Source organism: Lissotriton vulgaris, chromosome 12 (assembly GCF_964263255.1).
Source record: "Lissotriton vulgaris chromosome 12, aLisVul1.2, whole genome shotgun sequence".
NCBI classification, from domain to species: Eukaryota; Metazoa; Chordata; class Amphibia; order Caudata; family Salamandridae; genus Lissotriton; species Lissotriton vulgaris.
In genome coordinates, this window is record NC_141700.1 from 47,408,223 (window position 1) to 47,427,221 (window position 18,999).

The window sequence follows — 18,999 nt, forward strand, 5'->3', positions numbered from 1 at the left end:
TTCCTACGGCAGCTCAAGAATTCGAAACCCCAGCGCCACTTGGGCAGGGGTCTCGGTGCTACACATTTTTCCTCACAGACGGCACACTGCACTACCCTGCTGCCACTCTACATTATTCTCCTCCACAGCTAAAGACCACAAAATCTTAGCACCAGAGAGACATGGATGTTTACCCATGTCTCGGTAGTAGTAGTAGTAGTAGTAGGTGTACTTATATAGCGCGGTCCTGTCGCCCCAAGGTCATCCTGGCGCTTGAGATCCGGTCAACAACACTTCCACTGCTCAGACATCCCTAGGGAAGAGATGCGTTTTTAGGGCTTTTCCTAAATGGGAAGTAGTCCCTTTGACTTCTCAAAGGGAGTGGCAGGGAGTTCCAGAGTTTGGCCGCTGCGACACTAAACGAGCGGCCACCCATCCTTACTCTCTGGAACCTCGGAACCACAAGCAATTGTGCCAAAGAAGAGTGAAGGGACCGCGAGGCAGAGTACCAAGCGAACATATTCTGCAGTGGCACTGGGCCCTGTCGATGTACCGCCTTAAACACTAGGCACGCCGCTTTATACAATACACGCAAGTGCACCGGCAACCAGTGTAGGTCCCTTAAGGCTAAGGTGGAGGAGCTAAGGTTAGGGCGAGAGAGAGCCAGCTTAGCGGCCATGTTCTGCACCCTGTTGTAACTTCCCCAGCAGATTTTTTGGGGCCCCCAGAAGCAGCGCGTTGCAGTAGTCTAAACGACTCAGTATGGTCCTGCGCACTACTTCCGGCCTGGCCTGCTCAGGGAGAAGTGGAGAAGTGTGGCTCACTGGTTAGAGCAGGCAGACCCTGAAGCAGAGGTCAGACCCGGGACCAGGATTCGATTCCCAACGCTGCAGGGTCTTGAGCTCAAATGTCCTTGGACTCGATAATTCTCGCTTCGGTGCCTGACCTAATCATGGGTTCACACTCTGCAACTCTGGGCATTAAGCTTGCTTAATCTCCACAACGGCCCCCCGCGGCGGGATGCCTGGCTTTCACCTTGGGGATGCCTTGTAGGGGCTATCTCACAGGGAAAAGCCAGAACGGGTTCCCAAGGCAAGCGCGGAGATACCCCTTCGGGGGTCGATTCTGGCGCTATATAAGAAACATAATAATAATAATAATAATAAGGGGCAAGACTTTACGCAGCATGCGTAACAGCATCATGCACATGGAGATGGTCTTATTAACATGCATGTCCAGCTGTAAATTTGGGCCGAAAATCACCCCCAAGTTACGAGCTGACTCCGCGGCCGACACTGTCTCGGGGAAAGTAGATGGCCAAAAGTTCTCCGGAAGTACCCGAGGAATCCGGTCCATGGAGCAGTGGAGCACCTCGGTCTTTGTGCTGTTGAATTGCAAGGAATTGGCCCGAAGCCAATCCGTTGTAGCTGCCATGCAGCGATGGAATGTCTCCAGCGGGACCGCATTATTTCCTTCCAGGGAGAAGACCAGCTGGGTATCATCAGCATAATTGAAAGCCGAGATAACAAAAGATTTTATAAGCTGGACCAGAGGGCGGAGGTAAAGATTGAAAAGTATAGGGCTGATGGCCGAGCCCTGTGGAACCCCCTGCCCTACTTTCCGCAACTCCGATCGGAAAGGAGGAAGCGCGACCATCTGCTGCCGGTTGTTGAGGTAGGATACCAGCCAGTCTCTTGCCCCCTCTGTGACCCCGCACTCCTCCAGCCTCCTGATGAGGGTCCGATGGCAAACCGTATCGAACGCGGGCGACATGTCGAGCAGCACCAGAAAGGCTGCCCGACCACTATCGACACGCGAACGAAGATTGTCAAGTACGGTTACCAGCGCGGATTCTGTCCCATGCGCTGGACGGAAACCAAACTGTGCCTCATCGAACCACCCGATTTCTTCCAAGAAGCCCAAAAGGGAGCGGGTCACCAACTTTTCCACGATCTTAATAGGAAAAGGGAGCAAAGAGATCGGCCTGTAGTTGGAAAGACAGGCGGGGTCCAGAGTCGGTTTCTTAAGCAGTGGTGACACGACTGCCAGCTTCCAGCACTCGGGAACCGTTGCCGAGTCCAAAGACTGGAGGCAGATGGAGTACAGAGGCTGGAAGAGTTCCGCCTGAAATGTCTTCCAGAATTTGGGTGGCAATGGGTCAAGCGGAGAACCCGATGACACCGTTCGTGCCAGGCTGCAAAACTCCTCAAAGTAGGGAGTGGGGAAGCGTCTTAGTTGGGGTCGACTGGACACAGCTTCCGGAGCTCCCAAGCTGGAGGCATGACCACTCAGCTGGAGTCGACTGGGCGAAGTGTCCGGGGCTGCCCGGGCTGCCTGGCTAGAGGCAAGCCTACTCAGCCGGGTTTGACCGGCCACGACGTCCGAAGCTTCCAAACTGAGGGCATGTCCACTGAGCAAGGGTCGACTGGAAGGAGTGTCCGGAGCTCCCAAGCTAAGGACTGGGCCACTCGGCTGGGGTCGACTGGGTGACCCGTCCGGAGCTCCCAAGCCGAAGTCAGAGACATTCGGGCGGGGTCGACTGGACAGGCTGCCCGGAGCTCCCAAACCGAGAGCAGGAGGCACTGGGTTTTTTAAGCCTTCCATGATCTTAACGATCTTCTCCTCGAAGGCACTCGCCAGGGAGTCACACAAGGCCTGTGACGCAGGGACAGTGTTGGCCGCGCACACAGAGTGGGTCAAGTCCCTAACGATTTTAAACAGGGCTTGTGACTTGTTGGGCGCCTGGTTTAAGGTGGTTTCCAGAAAAGCCGCCTTAGCCAGCCTGATCTGCACCTTGTATTCTTGCAGTGCCAGCCTGAAGGAAGCCCTCGCTGGGTCCGAGTACTGCTTCCTCCAGGCTCTCTCGGCACGTTTGCAGCTCAACTTCAGCTGCCGCAGCTCCTCCGTATACCAGGGACAAGCCCGGTTCAATCTACCTCGAGACTTACGGAGAGGCGCAACCGTGTCCAAGGTATTCGAGATGGACCGGCACAAGGTGATATAACTTTCCACCGCCGAATTACTCAGACAGAAATTATCTGGTAGTAAGGTAGGCAGCAGCGATGAGTTTAGAAGTCGAGACCAGTGTCTGCCCAATTTAGCCTGTCTGGCGCCGGCCTCCCCCGAGGAGTACTCCCCCAGACAGAGAGAGAAGGCAACCAGTGAGTGGTCAGTCCAGTATTGACATAGGATATCATTGACCACTACTAGTTGTACGGCTGCGAAGACCAGGTCCAAGGCATGACCTCACCTGTGAGTAGCGGACCGGACCAGTTGTTGCAGCTGAATGTCGCTGAAAGCTTGACAAAGTGTCGTAAACGCACTGTCCAGCGGGCCACCCGGCCACAGGTTGAAGTCCCCTAAGACCAGCAGCTTGGAGTGGGTATTAGAGAGGTCATATATCAGGTCAATGAAATCTGACAGGGAGGGTGCAGAGCCCGGCGGGCGATAGCACAAAACGCCCGTGAACAGTGTTCTCTCAAGATCTTTAAAAGAGAACCCCATCAGCTCAAAGCCCGAAACCTCTCTAATTTTAAGTTGGAAGAGACCCAGCGTTTCTCTATAAATGACGCCAATTCCACCACCCCTGTTCTTCACCCGAGGGGTGTGAATGATTTTAAAACATGGGGGGCAGGCCAAGCCCAGTTCAACCAAGCAGTCCTCCCGAGTCCAGGTTTCCGTAAGGAACAAAGCATCGAGCCCCGAAGACTCGATGAGGAAAGCGATCTCTGTATGGTGCTTACAAAGCGACCGAACGTTAAGCAACCCACAAGAGAGGGAGTTAGGCTTAGATAAGACACTAGCCTTCTGATTCGAGAGCGCCTGGCTCGGTCTGAGTTCAAGTAGTTCAGCCCGAGAATAGGCTAGGCGTGGAGAGTGCGGGGGGATAGAGGGAGCGACCCTATGCGCGCCCGTTGCGCAAACGGGCTTACCTCTGGCGCGCCTACGTCGCGCGCGAACGCTGCGCCCTTGCTCGTCCATCCTTTTATGATATTGGACCGAGCGGGAGTCCGCCTCCTGCGTCCCTTGCCCTAAGCAAGATGGCGCCCGAAGTGCTCCCAGCCTTCAACCCCACCCAAGATGGCGGTCGGACCCGCTAAGCTAGCTATATCCCGCCGAATGCGGGTGGAATCCAATTTACAGTGCGAGTGAGCCTGACTGTTCCCCGGCCTAAAAAAAACGACACCTAAGGTAGGCAGCACAATTTAATAAGCTCTAGCAGCTCTATAGCGCGTTACCAGCAGCACGACAAAATTTAAAATAAAGCACACGATTAAAATGCAGCTCGCTCCATATGTTCCATAAACTTAGACAGTTCCTGGTCAGGCCTAGAACACAGGCCACATGAAATCATTATAGACAGCCCTTACTGCACACAATCAGCACTTCCCGTAGTCCAAAGTTAGTCTTTCTTCACACATTTAACAGCACTCCATAGCAAACAGCACTACCCACCTTTATCCTAGTCACACGTATCACTATGTATACTTAAACGACAAGGAAAACAGAACCCCTTCTCCATCTGTTGCTCTCCTCGGTTCAATATGACTTGGATTGATGTACGTGCACCTCTTATCATAACATACCTAGCATAGACCGTCCAACAGGTCAACACTGGATCCCCTTTTTTTCTTTCAACATCTTCCTTATAGTGACTGTAGCACTGGATACAATAATCCAGCCCTTGACTAACCAATTAATAATAAACTTGTAATGGAACCCAATTTTATCTACTTGGGAATCCTTGCCTAGAAATTCCATGTCCTCTGCTCTTTCTAAAAGTTTCGGTTTCCTTTCTGGTGATCAAAAGGTTTGACTCCCTAAAATTGCCAAGCGCAAACAAATTATATAGACCCAGTGATTAGTTTCCATGAAATGCTTCTTGTTTCTGTTCATCGGTTCCAAAATGGGCTACTTTCTGCAGGTGAGGACAGATAAAAAAGGCTGAAGAAGAAACATTTGCAGTGGGCTGCCGAAACTACGGTCTCCTTCTCTTAGAACCTATTTCAGTATTTATCTCAACTAAGAACAAGGATGAGTTGGGTCAATCACTAGTTCACAGTGCACCCTAACCTGGGCTTTGGATCCACAATCAACTGCTTAGGTCAGCTGAAGCCACATTCAACAGAGTGAGAGGATGAAAGCACAAATGATCAGACAAACCACTAGTTTGCCTTGTTTGTTTTGAGAACAGTATCAATGGAGCACACATTTGAGATCTTTCAAAGTCATCTGCTGAGCACCAAGAACTGGGTAGTAGTCACTAAGCATCGATCAAATCAACATATGCAAATTAACCTTAATGAGCTTTGCTGACCTTTAGAGCTTGAGCGAATAATCCGTAGCGCTATATCGTACGAGTTGACTGCAAGAACATAATCTCCTTGTTGGTAGTAGAAGTTTCCCCGCTCTCGTTTCCGATTGGCCAGTTCGACCTTCTCTTTTCCAACCAGAGTCTCCAGATCAGGGCCATCCTTTACATCCAATAACTTGACTTCAAGGTGCAGACTTGCATCTGGAGGAATGAGTTGGCTACTAGTGAAACACACACAAAAGAAATACATACTGTCAAGAAGACACAACTGAAGATCAGCTGAACAGAGCATAATGCGTCAACGTCCATTAACAGGGCCCACTCGGACCATAACAAGAAGAAATGAGCATACCAATCCTCACTCTGTCGCGCCTAAAGGATTTCTACATCACTATCAACATATAAGTAGGAAGAATGCGCTTGGACTTTTTTTATTTATTGAGAAATACACTTTTTCCAACTACAATTCCTTGCTCTATTGAAGAGGAAACCTTCAACACAATCTTCAAATTGAAAAACCATGTTTCAGTACTTGAAACTTCCACAACATGTACATATTGTTAAGTACCTCAAAATGTACTAAAGGGTCCGCAAGGTGAAATGAAAAGAACCAAAAAATACCACAAATAAATAAATATGTCACTCCTCTAAGGCATCACCACTTTAAAAGCCCCTTGGTCATTCTAAGGCAGATATCTCTCAATGACAGTTCTAGATTTCCATTAAAAGAGTGATATTGCCATGTCTAAAGAACGATTTACATTTACAACATATTTTTACCTTAGGACCTTTCCAAACCCTTTCTCCCTGAACACTGCCATGCCTTACCGCTTTGGCCTTGGTTCTGGAGTGAAGCACATTGATGAATAACTCCAAAAAGGAGGGCAGTATTAATGATCAACGAGAATAGAGAGTTTCTATAGTCCAAAAAAAGAGATGTTTTAATCATTTCTTTTTTTTGGCATACCATTGAAATGGATGCACAAAACTAGAACAGAGAGACCAAGTGTGAAAGCAGGAGAATGAAGGGAAGAAAAAGTGTGCAAGGAATGTCGATTAGGGGTAGGTAATATAAGATATCAAGGAAAAGGTGGAGAAACTGATCTTGTGTCACAGTGACTAATGCATTCACTCTCTGGGTCTGTGTTTGACCTCATAGTCACAGGTTTAACTCCTGGTAGGTATACTCAGCCTTTCATCCTTTAAGAAGATAAAATGAGTACCACTGAATTAGGTAACAAAAATATCGTATACCTGCCAAGATTCCAAAAGACACCTCAGTGGTGAACAAATAAAAATGGTGCAAAAACACAGACATAACCCAGTAACCATTCTTTCTGCATTTTCTCCACCTCAGTGAAAATGCATTTTTAAAATGATCGGAAAAATAACTGAAAACATTTTCTTCCCGGTTTGAACACTCAAATGACCCAGCACTAATCCAGACTTTAACGCGTGTGAACAGGAGCGAGTGGACCAGCAAGGCACATGGCTTGGGGCCTGCATCTGTCACCTCCAATATATTTAAAAACCGCAGTCAAATACATTGAAACAATAAAGAACTATATTAAAAACTAAAAACCACCTTAACTTCTTACAGGAATTTCTAGGCTAAGAAATAAAATTTGTTGAGGTATTATTCCAAATAACATATAGAGCGGACTGCTTGTATAAAGCAGACCAGACCATTGACGTGGTTTGGATTGCTTATTTCCTAAAACAAAAGTGATACATTTCTACAATTGAAACACAAACGTATGCAATGTAAAACGGCCATTACCTTCCGTGTTTCCCATATGCATATTTTGCATCAGTCACAATTAAGGATGTTTCATCCAACTGCATAAGTTGCACGCTGAGATCAAGGGCCTGTAGAGGATAAAACGAGGACATTCATCGTCGACGTCATAACGTGTTAAGAGTCAAAACTGTCCAAATATCCATTCCTCCACATCCCACTTCATGCCCACTCAGATATACATGGGAAGGAGACACATAGCGGCTACAAGGGAATGTAGTGCGGTCTAATGGACAGTACTGGTAAAGTGCGGATACTCTTGTTAAGGTCCGAATACTACTGGTGAGACCCGAATACTCTTGGGGAGACCCGGACACTCTAGGTGAGACCCGGACACTCACCAATCTAGGAGTGACCCGGACACTCCAGGTGAGACCCGGACACTCACCAATCTAGGTGTGACCCGGACACTCACCAATCTAGGTGTGACCCGGACACTCCAGGTGAGACCCGGACACACCAGGTGTGACCCGGACAATCACCAATCTAGGTGTGACCTGGACACTCACCAATCTAGGTGTGACCCGGACACTCTAGGTGCGACCCGGACACTCTAGGAGGTAGTGCCCATATAGAAGTAAGATCATTAGGCTGAAGGTGCGATTACAATTAATAAATCGAGCCTTTTATGATGCTGAAGAGACTGATGCTTCCATAAGAGTGGGACAACAAGGTGTGGACAAAAATCAAGGCTCGCCCAAGGAAAGTAGATTGAAGAGGATGCTGGCACAACTGTTCATGTTGGTGCATCCTCTACTAGGTCTTTAGCCAGGGCTCATGGATTAAATGCAATCCATGGAGGGCTGCCTCAGAAACATTCTGTGCAAAGAAGTTGCCTTTCACATCGCCTTTTATGGACTCCTTGCTGGACAAGGCAAGTGATCTACACGTAACCTTAAGATTTGTAATTGGTGCTGAATACAGACGTCTGTAACCTGCGCCGGATAGGTGGGTATATGACAAATCCTGAATGGAGAATCATTCTGTTTACTTCAACCAGAGATTAACATCATAAGAGTAGAAAGAACTCTTAAAAAACTGTCATGTGAAGGAAATTTCGATTTATAAAAGCATTATCAGGTAGAGCTTTTAAGGAACCATGTGTGTATTAAACACAAATTTCTCATATCCGTTTGACGGACAAGAGGAGGTAAATTCTGGAAAAAAAAGAGCAATATTATTGGCAATTAAAATTAAAGAAGCACACTGCGTTTGATGGACAATAAACATTTACAAGATGACAGGCGCAACGAATCACAATCCGAGGTACCCACCTGCATGACATCGCCATCACCCAAAGTGAATGTGAGGCTTGGCTGCTCCTCCACCAATGTCCCATCTTCTAGCTGTGTCTTGAGCTGTATTGTAACTTCCTGGCCGCTCTTGGGCCGGCTGTCCACCCCTTTCCCGGCCTCCAAAACCTTCTTCTTAAGCAAGCCACTTCCTGAAAATAGACATGAAAACTACATTTAGAGCTGAAAGGCCACGCTTTGACAAAACGATAGACCGTGGATGTCCACAGACTACACAAACGTGGGAATTCTGCGTAGACTATGCCTACGCCACAGTCAGGAGACTCCTACCAAGTTAAAAACAGCACATACTGGTGAATGACATTAAACTGTAGCAGTAGACCACCGACCATTTTCACCCAATATATTTCATTAAAATATAGGTTGATTATTCAAATCCAGCAGGTATTCCTCATGGCTGACTTGCATACGTTATTGATTTTGTATCAGGAGTATAACATTATTCTACATACTTGTTAGGAGATATTGCATTTCTGCTACACATTAACTTTAAATATAGAAAAAATCAACCAATAAATCGATCTATTGGGGACAGAATGGCTTAAAAGAAAACTAACATTTCCCAGAAGACCTGTAGGAAATAGGCCAAACACGGTATAAACATACGAAGTTGCATGAGATGATGTGGTCCCTACTTTAGTCTTAATAGTCACATGAATGAGTTGGCTAGTCATCAATATACATATTTTCCAAAAGGCTAGCCCCATTTACTTTTTAAGAGTAAATATTTTGAGTCTAACCTACCCAAGATATCCAACCACTCCTCAGGAGCAGGTTTGGCCTCTGGGGCCTCATCCTCAACATTCTCAGACTTCTGCGATTGTGGCTCCTCGTCAGAAGCAATTGGTTTCTTTGTGGTCCCTATGTCTTCCAGCAGAGGCAGTTCACTCAAATCGTCATCTTCGCTGTCAATGATCTCAAAGTCCTCAGTGCTGTTGTCCAGCAGCGATGATCTCCTTGGCTGTTTGTTTTGGCTGTCTGAAGAATCCGGAGGGCTGCCGCCACTCCCTTCCGAGTCGCACGCGTCAGGGACATCTGGCTGGTTCTCCTCAAGGGAAGCCATTGGCTGAATATGGGAAAAGAATCCAATTGGATTCTGAAAATACCAACAAGAGAAAAAGAGTCAGAACTTATGCTTGAGGTGAGCCGAAAATAAGTCTTTTTAGAAGCAAAAGAAATTGAATGACAAAGATGCAAGTTCTGATCAAAATAATAGCAACTTGAATGGATGTTGGTAGTTTTGGACTTCACAGACTATAAGATTTTAACAGGTTTTCGGTCTGTTGTTTTTCACATTTACCTGATTGGCCAGCTTGTTTAGAGTACTGGCTACTGTTATTTATTTAGGTGCCTCAATAAAAGTACCTATTAGCTCTTTTGACAGTTGTGAAATACTCTTGTTAATGTGTTTCTTACACCATATTTATGCATCGCTTTGTTAGTTACATGAAAAGTAGTTAAACGTACAAAACATTGTTGTTAAACTTGCTCAACAACAAAAAACCTTTAAGATTAAATTTTTTTAGAAGTGAGTGATTTTCAATCAATTGTGCTGTAGGTGAAGTTAATTGACAACTTTACAGTTTTATCTATCAAACGTTCTCAAATTTCTGTTACTGTACAATTGACTTAAGATTTACTTAAAACATTTAGAACGTGTTACACGTCATAGTTATACAATGCCAGAGTGGGAAGAACCAGGAAGCAGTGCTAATCAGTGAATAATATATTGTGTCTAATTTGAACTGTTGGATGCTGGCGGGGCCCTATGATATTCATGTTTTGGAGACAGGCACCTATCTTTCCTCATCAAACATTGAACCAGAACTAGGCAAGAAAGTGGAAACACACACACAAGGGATAGATGGAGGAAGAGAAAGACATAAAACTGTGACAAAAGGAGAAAAGTGGGGATGTAAAGTAACCTGCAAAAGTGAGATAAAGGAAAGGACGTGTCAAACTGTGGATTAGAGGCTTGAGGTGTAATCAGCTCTACACAGCCTCAGTTTTTGGCACACCAACACACAATCGTAACAACCGCAGGCTTCTCATTCAAACTTTGTGCCCCAGACTTTATTCTATTACAAATTAAGCACTGGCTATACCAAGAAGGTCTATTCTCTAGAATGCTAGTCTCCCAAAATGGGTTAAAGTCTGCTTTGACACCTATAGATGAATGTGAGAACAAAGGTGTCTTCAATTTTACCAAAATGTAACCTCTGTTGATGAAAGACCATGCTATACTAGGTTTGAAGATCTAAATAACCACACCAAAGATGGGATAGAGACCATGATTGATTATTTCAGTCTCTCAAACATAATATCAGAAGACAGAAGAAAAGGACAGAAAACATACATTTTGCAAACACTACTTGTAGAGCGTGAATGGCTAGGCGTGCAAAGGATATATTTTTGGCTTGGATGTGGAAACTAGTTTATGCTCTGACCAGACAAGCGATTCAAAAGCTAGTTGTAACTTATGCCTAAATACACCACATGGAAATTAGTTAACATGAGGCTCCCAACAGAAACAATCATCTAGACAAACACACTCAAGAGTATCTGCTAGGCAAAACAAGTCATATACACCCAGGAGATGCCCTACATGGCTTATTAGAAACGACAGATCTGTAGACTGCAGATACTTTTTTTTTACAGGTGAATCCATTGATTAACCTCTGTCCATGCAAGTCATATCACTAAGCATATAACATTTCATACAAAGAGATTTCAGACTTTGATCTGAGATTAAAACACTGAAATGGCATGGAGAGCACACCAGACACCCAAGAGTGCAACACAGCTCTTATGGCAGCTGATAACCTAAATAAATGACAATAATATAATGCTGACATCTACATATATGCTTTTTATTTGAGATGTGTGATAGCGGGGACCTGGCAACATAGTACTTTGCATAAAACTGTAATAGTACAACAAGGAAGGTAAGCAGCTTGGAAAGGGCAAAGGGGTGGGGAGAATGAGGACAGGTTACATTATAAGTTACAATCTGAACATATGTGTGTTTAGTCTTCTATGGGAGCAAGGTGATGCAGAGTTGTAGATTCTCAGAAGGCGTGCTGAAGAGGAAAAACATCAAGGTACATTTTGAACAAGAGTGTCTTAAGTCTTCTGAGCAATGACACTCCTGTGCTACCATCCGATTTCCTAGCACCACTAAGCAGCCAGACAGCTGTAGGAAGTAGGTTCTTGAGAGGTGGGGTTGCTGATATGGGAAGAGCAGAAAGAGCAGAAAGTACTGCATCACTGCCATCTAAGTGGGAAGAACCACTGAATGAACCGAAGCAAGTTGATAGGCGAGATATGGTGACCTGTTTTGTCAGTTATATAACCAGCGGATTTAGAGAATGGGATTGCGGCCAAAGGGATATCATGTTCTGCAGGTGCAGAATGTTTGAAAAGCTACTGAGCAAGTTCAAGTAACTAAGGAATTATGAACAGGTTTACCACCTGCTGCCATGTTCAGAGTACAGCTGCATTACTAACATGCATTGACTAATTCTATTTGCCAGTTGTATAAAAAGCTCCATGATTAATTTTCCTTGCTGCTTATTAAGATGCTATTATTACACCAATTGACTGGCACTCCTTTCAATGAACTCTGGTGTATAAAAGGCATTTGTGAATTAAAACTTGTGACCCGTAGGTTATGCCCAGTTTTCTGCAATAAAGACTACAAAAAAGTGATGGATGCAAAACTTAAATTAATCTTTGCCACTGGTAATTACTCTGGCCGCATCCCAGTCCATCGTTATGTTGCCCACATTGCCACCTCAGATTGGATCCAGCCATATGCAAATCAGTCTTAACCTCGTTGCAATGGGAACAGTCCAGCCTAGACTGCCAGGTCAGGGCAAAAGAAGCTCAAACCACGGAGTGAGCTTACTGGCTTCTATAGATTTGTGGTTTAATTATGTGAATCAGGACTAAATTCTTGAAGTTTTAGAGCATAAACCTAATCACTATGCCATACTATTATGTTCCGGCGACTGAACTGAACTAACTGTTAATAGCTTTACAAAAAAATAACACACCTTGCGTTTTACGTGTAGAGAAGTAAATAAGTAACATGGTGGTCCAGTTGTGAATACTTTTAGGATGTGGTATATTCCTAACAACTTAAAAACTGATCAATATTCATAGACTTATTTTATTATCCATGATTTGCACCGTTACAAGTGTTTTTGATAGGGAAAATTATTTGATACATTATCTCTGAAATAGATATAAACCTTTTCACTGCCCCACAGGTTTATTAATCCTCGCCAATAAAGAGGGCCATTTGCCACAAAACGTACAAATGTGGCCCTAATGCAGAATTAAATGGACTTGCTGGATGAAGCTCAGAGTAAATTTATAAGGGTGACGGTGTGTGCAGGCACCCCAATTTCAAACGCGATAAATAGTTCCAAAAGCCGTTGAAACTGTGGGCACTACATCTGTCTGAAATACATATACATAAGGAATAACTAATGTAATCTAGGATGAATACATTTTTACAAATTGCTATTTTTGTTGTAGTGATGCAGAAGCCTTTGAGTACGGCCAAGGCCGGGAAGAATAATTTCACAGGCCCACTCAAAGACTATAAATGGGGAGCAGTTTCAATTGCCATACAGGAATGAATTGAAAACATTACCAATGATCTGGATATTATGGTCTTGTTGTCTGCCCACCCAACTGCTAAGGCAACTTGAGTGTACCTCACAGGTAAATGTAAAGACACTTAACAGCTCAAACATGTGTTGGCAAGCATAAATGTTAAAGTATTACAAAACAGGAAAAGTAAAAAAGATTTACCAATCAAGAAGTTCAACACAACTTCTGCTACACAGCAGTTGGCAATAAAGTTTGGGGAGGAGAATTTGCAAATTGGTAAAACTGCATCAGACCCAACATCTGTCGTCCAAGGTGAACTTACGATGCACTTAATTTTTATTTTATTTTAAAAGATAGACACTGCAGCTTGTCAAAACGATTTTCAACATTAACCCAAATATAGCTTTTTCCTCCTCAGCAGATCCAAAAGTATAGTCAAAACAAGGGTCAATCCAGTGCTCCAAAAATAACTTCAGGGTGTTCGTTTCTGATCACTCTTGATTGAGGGCTTGGTGAATCCATGTTCCTCAGATACAACTTTACGCAAGACAAAGCCAGAATACCTTTTCTGTGATTATGCTGAAAAATGCTGTCATTTCAAGACGGACGTCTTACTCAGTCAGCCTCAAGCAGTCAAACACCATTTTGGATCTGTCACAAATAACCATGGTTGGAGGGCAGTGGTGGCAGCAGCAGAATAATATAGGCTAGCTTTTAGGAGGCAAGTCAGAAGCAAGGACAGCCAGAGCCTAAGAGACATTGGAATGCCTCAGATGTCAGATTTCCATCAAAACATACTTTTCTTAAGTTCAGGAGGGCGGGAGATGCTCGGCACCTTCATTCATAGGCTCCAGACACAACAGGACAAAGTACAGACTTAACAAAGATGATAGTTTACATTTTAAAGAGGATAGTTGAGTCTGATACATGCTCGCCACTGAGGTACGCTGTGTCTGGGGGGTCAAAAGTCTGAATCCCAGAAAAGCCGATTCTATGTCAGGACCGGAGGCTTCAGATTATGCTATATCTTCCTTCGCTTTATTAACATAAAGTCTCCACAGCAGCTTAGGAAAAGATATATAATAACCAAAAATGCTTAAACATAAAGCATTGACGGAATGTTCAACAAATCAAACAACAACTCCCAAGAGTCTCTTTGTATAATGATAGTCCATAGTCCTTCCACTCTGTCCATCACCACTATAAATCCGGACCTCTCATCTTCTTCCTCCTCTTTCTTCGCTGCTCCCGCAGCCAGATAAGTGCTTTTCATACTTTTTTCCTTTTGGTGTTTGCTGATTGTGTTGTGTGTACAACCTTGGGGACTCCCTGCATGGTTTATTCCCTTACAGAGTCCCCGGTCGCGGGAACGCTTTTTTCGTTCCTACGCGATCTTTCTTTCCCATTTGCGTGCAGTGAGTGAGTAAGCCGCCAGGGGGCGCCCGGACGTCTCGCCGACCCTTCGGCACGCCTCCGCAGTGCCAGGAGCCGCGCCGTGGAGTCTGCTTGCGCAGGAGCCAACCCTCGCGTACCCCTCTGACACCTGGTGCTCAGGGTCTGTACCTCCCTGCTCCTGACGCCCCGTTGGGGTCTGTATTGCGGCTCTGACCGCGTGACACACCTTCGGGTGACCTTATGCACCGTCCTAACTACAGTGTGGCTTAGCGCGCTTGAGGGGTGCGGAGACCCGGTCCTGGCGAGGAGGGTCTGCGCGCTTGGGGGTTGGTGCTGCCCACCTGCCACGTCGGTTGGCCAAAAACTTGATCGCAGCCAGTTGGCCTGCCCACATTTGAGATCCGTCTCGACTGCCGCCCTACAGGGTGCCCTGGTTTTGCCCTTGAGATCCAGGATGGAAGGGGAGTACGAGGAGGAACCCTACTCCTGTCTGCAAGACGACGAATTTTACGAGGCGGTGGACAATTCGATTTACTGCTGCGTGACGGAGGTGGTAGGCCCCATGGAGGACCGCCTTTCCGCCCGCATCGTGGAAGAGTGCGCGAAGCTGGCATCTGCGCACGTGCCTCCGTCCCCCGATCATCCGGGGACGTCCGGCGGGTTGCCACCCGCCCCGAAGAGGCCTTGTAAGGAGGGACCGTCATCGGAGGCCCAGGGCGTGGACCGGGGCGCGTTTGAGCGTCTTCGGGACGCCTTCCTGGCGAAGGCGACGGCGTTGCCCCCGGCTCCCTTAGTGGACCCTGGTGCTTCAGGGGACGTGTCGACGGCCCCCGCCTCTCCGGTGTACGACTCTCCGGATACGGATGACGACGGGGAGTCGACCCGATCTTGGCTTCCGGCGCCCCCGCCCAAGGAGATGCCCCGGGATGAGTCGGGCATGCTGGACCCGGACGAGATCGTCCATCCACGTTCCGCGGCGTGGACTCCGGGGGAGACTGTGGCGAAGTTTGTAGCCGGCAGGCTGCGCAAGCCTCTGGAAAAGGAGGCGAGAGGTTGCCTGCGCGGGGAGTGCCCTAGGCCGACTTTGGAGGGCAAGGTGGCCATGACCCCGGAGTTGGATGCCAAGATGGCCACCTTCCTGGCAAAATTCATGAAGGACCCCAGGAAAGGCATCGATCGGTCCTGGAGGGCCTGCCAGGATAAACTGCTGGATGCGGTGGGGCCCGCCACGAAGATCCTCGATATGGCGGAGGAAGCTAAGGCGAATGGCACCGTCATTTCTCCGGAGGTGCTTTCGAATTGGGCCCAGAGGGTGATAGTGTTCTTGGGCAACGCCAACTGTGCCCTGTCGACGGAGAGGCGGCGTTCGCTCCTGATCAAGTTGGACCCAAAATTGGGGGACCTGGCCTCGTCGGAGGCGGGTGCTGTGGCCCAGGGGGGCCTCTTCGGCGAACCCTTCATCAGGGAACTGGGCAAGTTGGTGAACACGTTCACGTCGCTGGATAAGGCCCAGTCCAGCATTAAGAGGGTGTTTCACCAGCGTTTCTCCGGAGGGGCCGGTCGCGGTAGGGGCCGCGCGATCGGCCGTGGCCAGCAGACCAACAACAGAGGACAAGGCTCCGGAAGAGGTCAATACCAGACCTCTGCCAACTATACCAACTTCTACCCCACCAGAGGGCAACGCTTCGGCGGCAGAGGGTTCAAGAAGAACTCCGGACAGGGAAACGCCCCCGGTGAGTGTCCTTTGTTTGGATCAAGTTCCTATTGGGGGGCGGCTGGCAAGCTTTTACGGGGAGTGGGAATTGCTCACTGCCGACGCTTGGGTCTTGCAAACTGTGCGAGGGTTCCACATAGAATTTTACGACCAGCCCACGCAAGTGAGGACCCCGCGCCCGATGGTCTTTTCGGTGTCCGACGCGCAGTTGATAGACGGGGAGGTCTCGGACTTGCTGCGCAAGGGGGCCATCCGCCTATCAACGCGCCACCCACACGGGTTCCTCAGCAACGTCTTTTTAGTGGACAAGACGGATGGGGGCAAGCGGCCTGTGATCAATCTCAAGGAATTCAATGGGTGGTTGGTAAATGAATGCGGTCACGATGCCATGATGCTTCGACTTTACACTTCGCAACAATAAGTTGGGCCCATAACACTCCGGTTAAGAAAAAATTACCTCATCAAAGAAAGTACGAAAACATCTCTTTGAATCACGGGACAACCGACTATTGTTTACAAGATATTTGTCTCAACACTTGCATAACTACGCTGAGAAAGGAATTTACATACAATTCCATTAGAGGAAGCATCAGACTAGACAGGAAAACAGTGACTAATCGGCCCTGAAGAAGTCCGTCAGGACGAAACGCGTAGGCACTGGCTACAACATTGCTTTTATGAAGAAAACATTTTGAACAGAATAAAAAGATTACTCAACTATTGAAGACTCCCTAACTTACTTGGATGAAATAATTGGAATGCTGTAACTATATGGTGTTATATGATGTTTACCCATAATTATTTTTTCGTTAGTTACTAGAACGATAAAGAAATAGATCGTTTCCATACATTTGTAGAGTGCTGGACATTGTGTGAAAATGGGTGGTTGGTCTATCGGCATTTCAAAATGGAGGGTATCCACCTCCTTCGAGACGTGCTCCTCCCTCGGGATTGGATGGTGAGACTGGATCTCAAGGACGCCTACTTGGTCGTCCCCATCCACCCCCCTCATCGTCGTTTCCTACAATTCCTGTGGGACGGCAAGGTGTTCGAATTCACCGCGCTGCCGTTCGGCCTTTCATCGGCCCCGTGGTGCTTCACGAAGATTCTCCACCCGGTAGTGAAGTCAAGGGGTCCGTATGTTAGTATACTTGGACGACATCCTCCTCATGGGGCAGTGCCCGGTGGTGTTGGCGGACCAGCTGCGACAAGCTGTCGGTCTACTCCAGAGACTGGGGTTTGTGGTCAACGGCTCCAAGTCGGTTTTGGTTCCCACTCAGAAAATCACTTTTTTAGGTTTCGTGGTGGACTCGGTGCAGGCGGTCTTGAGCCTGCCGTGTCGGAAGGTCACAAAGATACGACACCTGCTTCGGCAGACGATCGCGAGGGATCGTACGTCCCTGCGACATATCGCCAAGGTGGTGGGTCTTCTCTCGTCCTCCATCCAGGTGATTTTCCCAGGCCCGCTGCACTACAGGGCTCTCCAACGTCTGAAGGCGCAACATCTGCGCCGTGGGATGAGTTACGATCAGTGGGTCCCCCTCACGGACGAAGTGAAGGAGGAAATGTCATGGTGGCTGTCTCACATGGAGGCATGGAATGGTCGGGCGATCTTCGGTTCGGCTCCGGACCTGATCATAGAGTCCGACGCCAGCAGGTCGGGTTGGGGCGCCCGGTGCGGGGATTTTTCCACCGGCGGCGCCTGGTCTTCAGAAGAACAACGATTGCATATCAATTGTTTGGAGCTCCTGGCGGGCTCCTTCGCAGTTCGTTGTTGGACCAAAGATTCGGTCAAGGCCTGTGTCCTGCTACGGATGGACAATATTTCGGCGGTTCGTTATGTGAACCATCTAGGAGGCCCTTGTTCCCGCGCATTGGCGGACCTGGCGAAGGACTTCTGGGATTATTGCCTGTCTCGTCACATTGCGGTGACGGCGGAGTATCTGCCGGGTCAATCCAACCAGGTGGCGGATTGGCATTCCAGACATCTCAGGGACGCCAGCCAGTGAAAACTGGATCCGGAGGTCTTCCGATGGCTGCAGGGTCTCTGGGGTCCCTTTTTGGTGGATCTCTTTGCGTCCCGTCTCGACCACCAGCTGCCGCGTTTTTTCAGCTGGAGGCCGGACCCTCTAGCGGAGGCCACGGACGCCTTTCTGCAGGATTGGAGTCGGGAACAGCCATTTGCGTTTCCCCCGTTCTCCATGATCATGCGAGCGGCGGCCCAAATACGCCGCCAGGGAGCGGAGCTGGTGTTGGTTACGCCACTCTGGAGGTCTCAAGTGTGGTTTCCGGTTCTTCTGGAACTTTCTTGGGATTTTCCAATCCTACTCCCCCTGTTTCCTCTGCTCCTGACGAGCCCGGATCAGGAACCTCATCCCCTCGTCACGCAGAACTCTCTCCGCCTCGTGGCGTGGAGACTCTCAGGAGACGCTGGACGCTACCGGGCCTTTCGGGGTGGGTTGAGCATTTGCTCTCCAAAGCATGGGCCGATAGTACGACGAATCGTTACAGATCCGCTTGGCTTAAGTGGATGCGTTGGTGTTTACGAAGGGGTTTGGATCCCTTGGTCGCAGGCCTCGTTCCCGTGCTGAATTTCCTGGCGTATTTAGCCGACAAGGGCATGGCCTATAGAACGATCAATGCTATCCGATCGGCGATTTCGGCAGGCCACGACCACATCGATGGCCATCCGGTAGGGGAACACCCTTTTGTTTGTCGGCTCCTGCGGGCTATCCGCCTCGCGTTGCCTCCTGAACACAGGTACTCCGTCCTTTGGGACGTCAATTTGGTTCTGAACTTATTCTTGTCTTGGCCGGCCAATTCCTATCTGTCTCTTAAGGAGCTGTCGGCGAAGTTGGCCATGTTG

General features: G+C 47.7%; 1 protein-coding gene across 1 annotated transcript in view; it reads right to left on the reverse strand.

Moving 5' to 3' along the window:
- FKBP8 (FKBP prolyl isomerase 8) overlaps positions 1–18,999 on the reverse strand; it is a 114,409-nt gene that overhangs the window by 74,943 nt on the left and 20,467 nt on the right. Inside the window, exons 2-5 of the mRNA XM_086947019.1 lie at positions 9,149–9,500; positions 8,366–8,535; positions 7,074–7,162; positions 5,297–5,514 (exon numbers count right to left, since the gene is read on the reverse strand). Of these exons, the coding sequence (XP_086803145.1) occupies positions 5,297–5,514; positions 7,074–7,162; positions 8,366–8,535; positions 9,149–9,467 (796 nt within the window). The 5' untranslated portion in view covers positions 9,468–9,500. The remainder of the gene's footprint in view (positions 1–5,296; positions 5,515–7,073; positions 7,163–8,365; positions 8,536–9,148; positions 9,501–18,999) is intronic.